This window comes from Brienomyrus brachyistius, chromosome 8 (genome assembly GCF_023856365.1).
Source record: "Brienomyrus brachyistius isolate T26 chromosome 8, BBRACH_0.4, whole genome shotgun sequence".
NCBI lineage: Eukaryota > Metazoa > Chordata > Actinopteri > Osteoglossiformes > Mormyridae > Brienomyrus > Brienomyrus brachyistius.
The window spans coordinates 6,477,996-6,488,743 of NC_064540.1; the positions used below are offsets into that span (position 1 = coordinate 6,477,996).

Sequence of the window (10,748 nt, forward strand, 5' to 3'; positions counted from 1 at the left end):
ATTTCAATTCATTTAATCAGTCTTTGCTATAAGCTAAAGAAACCGTGTTAGGTTGTTTTCCAATTAACGATTATACGAGGAAAAAAAGAGTCCACTCTGCACAAAAAAATATGGTTCCCCATTTCATAATTCTAAATGTGTCCAAATCACCTAAAACAAATCCAAGGCACTCAAAGGTCTATGAGTTTCATGAGGCAGAAAACAGCATAATCTATATCTCTTTATTTGTTTTCAGATAACATATATATCATTCATGCTTTTCTTATGACACCATCTAAAGACATGTATTATATCTTTACATAGAGTATTGTACATTAGGTCAATGAAACAGTTAGAAATATACAAAACAATATTCTTTACCTAGACATAGTCTCTATTGTCATTATTACTATAGTTATTAGTTTCTCTTTTTTTACATTTCAGAAAGATATGTGCTTAAGTTTCTGAGATCATATTATTGCAGAAAACAGCAAATAATAAGATTTATCAACATGAAGACGAAAACTTCAGAGTCATACTGACGTTCACAGTTACATGTTTCACACAGTACAGTTTTATAACATTGTTTAAGAGAGAAAACATTGTATAGTATTTTTTTTATTTTTTACAAAATTCACAGAACGTTTATTCATTGCACATTTTAGTTATATATCTTTGTAGAGAATAAAATTACTAATTTATCCAGATCCCTGTCACTTGTAGCTGCCATTGAAGCAAACTAGCATTGTCCTTATTTGAATACAATGGCAAGAATTTGTGGAATTAAAGCTTTGTGCTTTTAACTGGTGAATTAAATAAACTGGGAAAATAAATCAATTGTTGCCCTCTATACATTAATGCGTGCGAGCAAACGTGTCCATGTGTGTCTATATATTTGCAATTGTATGTATATGTGCGTATGTGTGTGCATGTATTAATGTTTATTGCCAAACTATTCTATAAAATTAAAAACAAAATATAATTCCTGTAAAATCTGCCATTTGCTGCTTGCTGGTCTATCTAAGGAGCTTAAGCCACGCTACTCAAAACCTGCCCACTCACACAAACAGAACATTGTTTCAAATAAACGATAAATTATTAGCTGAAGGCAAGCGCAATGTAATTTCTCTTTTTCTCGTTTCATTTTAGAGCTTTTGGTCACGTTTCCCTCTGTTCCTGAGGAATGGCACAATAGCGGGTAATGAAAAGATTAACTGAACAAAACGGGTGGACCGTCACTGGCCGGGTGGTGACTTTCGACCCTGTGTGTCACAGTAACGTGGAGTAGCGTCCGATTCAGCGTAGCTAGATATGTTCGCATCAGTATGATTTTGGTCCTTCACATGAACTTTTACGTAGAAAACATCTTAAAAATAATTCTAAAAAAACTTTAAGTCACATACAAAGTTACTTTTTTCTTTACAAAATAAAGATTAAATTGTAACAGTCTGTGTTGATATTAATCTGATTTTGTGATGGGTGCTTCACCACCCCAACTGTTCCCATAATCGCAAATTCACACTGGCCTTCATCTTAATAATAGATGCTCGAGGACTTAAAAAAAAATAGTAATAATAAAAATACTTATTGTCTTGGAATAATAATTTGGCCTCACCTGTTGCACATTCCCGTAATTATCATTGCTTAATATTCTTCAGTTCCTCTATGCAATTTTTACATTGCATTTAATATTGTATTAATATAATCGTTCTGTATTTCTTTAGAATACAATCAAACAATCTATTCTAAAAGTTTTTTTCACTATATTATTTTTAATAGCTTAATTACATTTAAATATTTAGTTAGCGTGGAAGTGTTGACACACATTAGGACTCCAGATTTAAATCAAATTAAAACCTTGAGGTTGTTATTTCATTTTAGAAAGACTTGTCTTTTGCATATGAGATACAAACTATCACTAGGACTTTGCTGGGTATTTGCCTGTTTTTTTTTTTTTAAACATATGAAAAATAAACTTCATAAAATTGTAATCAGGTTGGTCACATTTTGCCCCTGGAGGTAGGTGATTATATATTAGACATGGAAGTCCTTGATCATGTTCAACCATGATTACATGTTCTGCATGAAAGTTGGCCTTTTGAACCAGGGGTTAGATGTAAGCCTCCTCGCTGGTCGGATTGGGGTTCTCTGGCTGCTGTTCTGGGCCGTTCTCCTGGGATTTCACGAGCGCCGTGGGCTGGATCATTATCCGGAGACGCTGTAAGCACACAGACACAGTAGCTTAGCTCAGCTGCTTACCGCTCCATTTACATTCCTTAACGTATTTCAGACAACTGGCAACATTAATACCTAAAGCATATGGTAGCATGTGCAGTGACATCACCTACTGCGTCTCCTCAGATTCTTAGTATTCTTAGTTATATAACATGGTTACTGTTTAATCTATATTAGAATGGCCTTTTCCACCTTTGATGTTTGCATGCTCGCCATTCTAAGGCATTACAGCCACCATTGATAATCGACATTGATAATCAATCAATGATAAAATGTTGAATTCAGTTTGGTGAATACTAGGCTTCTCATCTTCCATGCCATACAGCCAAAGCCAAATAAGGAATCAGACGCTACCTCTTTGTAGGATCCCTTCAGTGTTAGGAACATGTAGCCCATATATCCAGGTATGAGGATCATGGAGGACAAGGCCATGCACCAACCCACACCCTGTCCCCAGGCTGGGAACACGTAGTTGTTCATGGTGAGGGGAACCATCTGAACGGCGCTGAATAAGAACACACCCTAGAAGAGAGGCAAAAAATCAGAATGGAGGGGACACAATACAAACAGGATGTGATGTCACAAACAAATAGGTACATGCACATTGTACATCATTCTATAACTGCAAATGGCAGCAGTGTTTGGAACACACGTATACCCACAGCGACAATGAGAGGGGTGAAGACCACCCAGCAGAGCTTCCACCACAGGCACGGCTTGTATCCAATCATCTCTTTGATGTTATCATAGAATTTATTGACACCTGACAGGAACAGGAAGCGTACGAGTCACATGACTGTCTGTAATACAAATCGCAGTGCACTGGCAGCCAACCAAGCGTAACATGTACTTCATGTGGGGGTATCACATTTTGCGCAACACTTAAGGCACCGTTCAAACACATGCCATAGTTCATGCCACTGCTGCTAAGAAAAATAAAGCAGAACTCCTGGAAACATATTTCTTATATTTTTGTTTTAATGTGTTGTAGTTTGTCGAAGTAATAATGTGATTAACATTGTTTGGAGATACCAAACATATTGAAAAATCAGGAGAGAGCATTTACGTGCATCATTAAGCTATCTCATCTGATTAAAAACCACAATACTCACTATACTTTGTCTTAGAATTTTCCTGATAAGTGTAAGGTCATAAAAGTCACAAGTAGCTTTGTTTCTTCTGAATTAGTTCAAGTAATGTACCGTATTCATGCTTAAGTGGCAGCATACTTGCAAGGATTCTTTCTTCACAGCTCTAATCGCTTTATTTATGATAGACAGTATGAGACCGTATCAGCAGTAAAACAGTATGTTATTACATAGCTCCTGCTGTTCTCTTCATAGGGTATAATGGCTTAGCGGCCTGCTACGACATCATTTCCTGCTTGAAACCAGCTGACATAAACATGCTCCAGATCGTTACAGTAAAAGTCTTATATGGGTTTAACTGTTTGAAAGATGATTAATGCCTCCTATTTTCTTTTTATCCAACTGGGTTAGTGCTCTTCCTTTGGCGTTATGAAACTGTGATTTACATACAATCTATGCAGCTGATTTTATTATCTGGAATTACAGGTCATATTACAGTTTACATCTTGGGCTTATAGAACAAATGAGTCATCACTTGAGTGTATTATTGCAGCTTTGACTTCAAATACATGCTTAGGATTGTTAACATCTCTGTTTTCTTTTTTACTTCATCAAGAATTTGAAGCCCAGATGCATTGAGCAGCATACCGTAAAACCAGGATATGGAGATGCACTCGAAGAAGACCAGGAACAGGAGACACATTCCACTGGCGGAGTAGTAATCGAAGAGTTTGAAGACGTACAGACCACCCTGGTCACAACATGAAACAGAGAAGCTGGTTTAAAATTCAAACCTTAAATATATATAAACCTTACACAGCTGGAACACAACTGGAGCAAGTTCTTCAGTGATTAGCGTACGTTAGAATTTCTCTTAGATTCAACAAATCATATCGCGTAACCGTTATCTTATCTTATCTCATCTTATCTTATCTTATCTTATCCTATCGTATTTTATCTTATCTTAGCTTAGCTTATCTTATCTCGTCTCATCGTATCTTATCTTATCTCATCGTATCTTATCTTATCTTATCTTATCTTATCTTATCTTATCTTATCTTATCGTATCTTACCGTATCTTAGCTTATCTTATCTTAGCTTATCTCAGCGTATCTTATCTTATCGTATCTTATCTTATCGCATCTTATCTTATCTAATCTGTTTCAGTTCTGCTCATTACTTTGTTTGTTACAATGAGAAATCACGAAAGGGATAAACGCCACCACAAATCCCGAATAATAAGCATAATGATACGCATGCTACCTTAGCCATACTGCCATTTTCTTTGTGGTTTATGTTGACGTTATAGTCACACAGTTAATCGCTGGGGTGCACTGAGTTACGCCTGTAAATGGCTCACCAGCAGAGATAATGGTCTTCAAAGACGGGCTCAGCCATGCAGAAAGCATGCGCCGCGATGCGCCTTACGGGGCTATCAGCAGAGAATCCGATTTTCAATTTTGCACAATAATGGAGGCGCCGTGATGCGCCGGAATGCCGTCATGCGCGCGCGGGATAGGAATGGCACAACGCGCGCGGGATAGGAACGGCACAACGCGGCGCAAAATGGCCGCCGGCGTTCACCTGGGTGATGTTGGAAAGGCCGATCAAATACGACACCAGGCAGACCACAGCGATGAAGAGCTCTCTTCTTCCTCGCAGCAGCCTCGGGAACTCATCTACTAAAGCGGTGATGAAGCCCTCTACCGTGCAGAACTGCGTTATGGCAGAGAAAACCACAGTCCAGCAAGAGAAATCTCATTTTCAAAGCAATTATTTACAGTACATCAACCGCTACATAAAAGAATTTAATTTATCTACAGAGCCCTTCTTAGCTCTACCAAAAATGATATGCATTTGTCACCGTAATACCAAAATCTCCAAGGTTCATCATAGATTTTTCTGAATTTTGTAGTTCAAAATTCTGTATTCATGTTAAGCTGTGTGTTGATATACGCCAGAATCATTTTCTGTGTCTTACTATAATACATTTCTATGGTTACAACAGTTGTCGTCAGAAATATTTAATCATTTCACGCTTGTTTAATCTCATACGTTTATTCACCTCCTGGGTGACTTGAATTTCCTTACTCACTCTCATTTATTGGTCCAATACTAACCCCCCAGTGCTCTATTAATTATACGCCCTTTATACCTAAATATTCTATGCTGGAGATGCCAATAAATCAAATGTGGACTAAAACATAATAGTTTTTTCCCCAAAATAAAATTAGCGATTGTTTTTACCTGACTGTCAATTCCAAGCATTAGCAACATGGAGAAAAACAGAATTGCCCAGAGTGGTGAAATTGGCAGCTGTGTCACGGCTTCGGGGTAGGCCAAGAAAGCCAGGCCTGGACCTTAAAACACACAAAAGCAGGTTTTAATGACGCGTCAAAGAACATATCGTAACATGTTGTGTTTATTCATAGATTTCGCCGCAATCCTGAGAAATAGGCAGATACCTGACGCAGCCACATCGGCTATGGGCCTCTTGGTGACGTTTGCCATGAAGCCGACGATGGAGAAGATGACGAAGCCAGCGAACATACTGGTGAACGAGTTGATGCAGCAGACGATGATGGAGTCCCTGTGCGATATATTGCGAGGGTCACCTCAAAGTTTCTCTCGTTTTTTTAATAATCCCCGCAATAAAAAGTCCGCACTGCATGTCATGAAGGTTTGGAGGGAAGCCTTTATATTTTATCTTGTTTCCTGATTTTTTTTAGATTGTGTCCAATACAAAAGACCATGGGATCCATCTACAGCGGGAGTGCAGTAAGAAACTCCTTAAAACCCCAAACGTGGGACTAAAGGTAGCTAATGTGAAATGCAGAGGGGTGGATATCGCAGACAGTGTCTAACGTGTGAGACTGAGGCGACTGTACCTGTATACATTGTTGTTGAAAGTATTGTAGCTCCCGAGTGCAATGAGCGACCCGAGGCCCAAACCATATGAGAAGAAGATCTGTGTCGCTGCGTCCAGCCACACCTGGTGAAGGGAAGGCGGTCATTTACCGTGAGAAAGAGCACATGGGGTGTCGGGTCGGGGCTGGGTGCCGGATCGAGCGGTACCTCGGACTCTTTTAGTTTGCTGAATTCGGGCGTGATGTAGAATAAGATGCCATCTTTAGCTCCGGGGAGGGTGATGCCACGGATGAACAAGATGAATAACATGAAATAGGGGTAGGTGGCTGAGAAGTACACCACCTAGGAAACAGCGAGGCTGCACCATGAGTCCACCAGCAATAAAACACTGCTTGATATCACGTGAATACTGTCGACTGTAGGTGCATTTAGAAGAAGAAAAATATATGTATATCTATATATAAATCAGAAAATATATATAAGTATAAAAATCAGAAAAAAATTGAAATGATGACCTGACTTCTATAAATACAGATGAGCGAGCAATCAATTAATTGACTGATTTATAATGCGGCCTCTGTACTGGGTCAGTTATTCATGCGAGGTCTGACAATGGAAATAGTGTGTAGGAGACGATTTAGAGGCTGTGAAAATCTAGCACTTAAAATATATTTATTTAAGCCAAATATAGCTCACGAACACATTTTAAACTTGAAGATGTACCATTTTTTTTTTGCCAACCACTGCAGACATGTATTTTACATTTTGTAAGGACGGAGCATATCTAAAACATTTTTCATCATTATCAGTCGTTATTATTCACATGTACTTCTTTGAAGGATAAATTGCAAAGGGAAATGGGTGACTGGTGCTTAAAAAGAGAAACACTCACCTTTCCAGTCCAGCTAACACCCTTCCAGATACAGAAGTAAACCAGAACCCACGCAATTGCCAACGTTATTGCGAGGGGCAGTCGAATCTGTCCAGGCTTCTCCAGCCCCTCAGTCAGCTGGTGAACGTTGCGTCTGGTTTAAATGTAATAACAGATTACACCCTCACCCAAGGATATAGATTAGGCTTTATAATATAGACATGCATAATGTATAATGCCATATTAATGCAGATGTCAATGAGAAAAAAAGAATAGCTTACTCCCAAAATTCCACAACGGCACTGGTAAGATTGGTGGTGTTTACAATGCTGTAGTTTGAGTAACATCTGTCAGTATTCCAAGGATTGTTACATGATTTCCATGGCAGATCCTACAAAATGATAGCATAATGGATTTTTTTCCTTCTTTCATTTTCATGCTTTGGAAAATGCCGTATTTTACAATGAAATTTCCCCTCTTTCGTTTGGAAAGCAATGGTGTGATTTTTTTTTTTTTTTTGTCGGGCCATTATTTTAGAGATACTTACTGTGGTGAAAGAGTTATACAGGTAGTAAATTGCCCAGGCAATAATTACAATGTAGTAAATATTTAGCCAGAATGAAAGCACGGCAGCAGCCAGGCCAACACCTACAGGTATGCAAATAAAAAAAAGCATTAGAAAAATGCAAATTGACGCAACAGATATTTGGCGAAATAACTGCGCCGACATGCGAAGTGTCTCCCAATAATCAACTCCTCCTGAGGATCGCGCTTTGCTAAATCATATAAAACATATTCCAATAAAAAATACATATGTTTTTTGTATAAATGTGAACGCTAATACATTTGATTGCAAAATAATCCACTGAAACGTGCCTTTCCGTCGAAATCGCAGGGTCAATACCTTTGAACATGGGGGCGAGTTTCCAGACTCCAAGGCCGCCAATGGATGTATACTGACCAAGGGAGCATTCAAGAAGAAACAGGGGAACTCCGGCAAATATCAGGGTCAAAAAATAGGGAATCAAGAAGGCCCCTAGACAGGAAGTAAAAAGCGGAAATATGGAGATAAATATGGGGGGGGGGGGGGAATGCATCATTCTCATACACACAACATGTACCCTAATAATCCAATTGAAAAAAAAATTGAGAAGCATGACCGAAGTGCAAAGGCATCGAAGCGCAAGTGTGCGTTTTTTTTGCGAACTGAAAAGCAGAATTAATGGGGGGGGGGGGGGGGGTAAAAAAAATAATTTTCGGCCATCATATAGGGCTAAATGTTCGCATTAGAAGTTTTCAAAGTCCTTTTTCTTCTAAGAAGTGCAAAATGCCAATGAATGACGTTTACCTCCACCGTTTTTCCCACACAGATAAGGGAATCTCCAGACATTGCCCAGTCCAATAGCGTAGCCAACACAGGACAGCAGAAAGTCAAATTTTCCTCCCCACGTTTCTCTGTCTGGTATATCCTTCTTCTTCTGAACTTTAACCACTAAGGTTTTGGGTTTGTCGTTTGTAGTGGGCGCTTCGTTCACTTCTGTGAGGACATGTCCATCCGAAGCTTTAGTGCCATTTGTCGCCATGTCTCTGGCTTTTGCGCTTGTCCTGACGGGCGGACGGGAGAGTTCAGCACCGGTCCACGTAGACAGCAGCTTCGCGGTTCTGGGACCAATCGCCGGGGGGGTGAAATGGAAGACGGGCTTGTCAGGCGGACACTGACGATAGCAAACCTGAGAGCAGAAACAAGCGCATCTGTCATTCCCTACATGGCAAATACGCTCCAAGCGCACAGATGTTGGCAAACAGCACCAACGATTATACAAATACGTAAGAAAAAGATATTGAAATTATGATAAAATGTTAGTGATGATTGATTAACGATATAATTAATTGCTGTGTCAAAACTCATTTCACCAAAATTCGCATCAACGTATCCAGGTACGTGTTAGTGTTATATATGTATTGCCAAGCAGCAAACTTAAACGGGCAATTCGACAATTAATAGTTATTGTGCGATGTAGGTTAAGAATTAAACGTGATTATAGACCTTCGATTTTGAGACGAAGCGCAACTAAAACAGGTTTATTATTCAGCAAACAATTTATTATAATTACTTACGGAAAGCGTTGTTGTCTGTGTTTTAATCTAATTCACATTAACATGATCACAAATCATTTAAAGCTTTTTAAATAAACACGTTATTCCAATTTAATCGTTAAGTTTTTGAACGTGAGATCTTTTTCAGAAATGTTGCCGATGCATGAAAAGGGTCTAGATGCATTCTTTCTAAAACAGCCAAAGTCTCGAAAACAAAACTGGCGCACAAAGCCTTTAGTCCTGTATTCTCCTCTGCACACAAATGCATTTAGCCACATTTAACGAACTCATTTGTTCTGCAATAAACTAATCGCACACCCACTCTTTCTCGCCTGGATTTGATAAATATTCGCTTAACATAAAGTGTAATCTCATTTTCGGTTCACGTTTATTCCGTACACGTTGCATTGCCAGTTAAAACAGACAATTATTACTACTTGGGCTTGATCAGTCGATGGTTAAATAATAAATCTCAAAGTAGTCATAGTAGTATAGGTAGTCAGTGGAGAGGTTTCTGATAAAACCATTATCAGTTGCCGTGAAAGTGCGATCCTTTCTTCTAAAGAAAACAATGCAGGCTACTCACAGTATTAATTGGCGTCTGTCAAAATTTTTGGCGACAGAAGCATTCGTAGATCCCTATTGAAGTTACACGCATTTAGTTTCTCCAGAGCTAATAAAAGAAAGTTCTTTCCAGCAAAAAAATCCGCTATCCTGAGGGAAATGGTGAGCAAATGCCTCCTTCGGCGTTGCTGTCCAAAGTATGTGGTGCTGAAAGAAAGGGGAGGAAAGACGGCAGGAAGGAGCCGCTTCGCCTTGTGCAGCCGCCTAACATCAACAAGCAGAGACGCTACATGCAGCACAAATCCCCACTCTCATCTACATAGCGTCAATGTCATCTGAAAGTCGACCCTCCCCGTGTACAACATTTCCACCACTGAGATCCTTGTGGGTTTGAGACTGGAGCATCTTGCTGTCTTGGGGTTTTTATATGGCTTGGTTTTTTCACCTATTTGTTTGTGTGTGTGATTTTTTTTTTTCTTTTCCGGGTGATTGATTGAGACCACTTACAGTCGGGGGATATTTTATGCAGTATGAATTAATACTTCAGAAAGCTGCTTGGGCCAAATATCATAAAGTTTTCCTGCTGACCCTGTCAGCCTCTCTGTCCACATCCTCTATATTATAACAGAACACAATATGGACCAAACTTCTATCAAAACCAGGGATTAACCCTTTACACTGTATCTTGATTGAGCCAAGCGTATTATAATCAATTACTCCCCATTAGTAAAAACAACAAACTTTAACATAAATAAAATTAAATATGTCTAATTATATTTAGGAAATAAAAACTATGTAAGCATAAATATGCATAATGTCCTTTAGTTCAAGAAGTATTGTGTTCTGTTGTGTGTGTCCCAACCCCCTCCCCCTCCAAAAAATAAAAAGGCATGGACACACACACACACACACACACACACACACACGCACACACACACACACCACAGTTCACCCTTTATTGAAAATGCATCAAGAAACAACGGACCGCAGAGAATAGGGTTTTCTGGAGAAAACATTTGCCTAATTTGGTGCACAAAAATCAACAA

General features: G+C 39.0%; 1 protein-coding gene across 1 annotated transcript; it reads right to left on the minus strand.

The window, feature by feature from the left end:
- Nucleotides 1-207: 207 nt before the first annotated feature.
- slc6a1b (solute carrier family 6 member 1b) lies at nucleotides 208-10,391 on the minus strand. The gene is made up of 15 exons (XM_049022109.1): nucleotides 9,725-10,391; nucleotides 8,390-8,771; nucleotides 7,946-8,077; nucleotides 7,589-7,689; nucleotides 7,323-7,432; nucleotides 7,063-7,195; nucleotides 6,378-6,512; nucleotides 6,191-6,294; nucleotides 5,768-5,892; nucleotides 5,550-5,662; nucleotides 4,887-5,018; nucleotides 3,951-4,053; nucleotides 2,877-2,977; nucleotides 2,569-2,736; nucleotides 208-2,197 (listed from the first exon to the last, which is right to left on the minus strand). The coding sequence occupies exons 2-15, from the start codon at nucleotides 8,622-8,624 to the stop codon at nucleotides 2,090-2,092; spliced, it is 1,800 nt and encodes a 599-aa protein (XP_048878066.1). The 5' UTR covers nucleotides 8,625-8,771; nucleotides 9,725-10,391; the 3' UTR covers nucleotides 208-2,089.
- Between the last annotated feature and the right edge of the window lie 357 nt (nucleotides 10,392-10,748).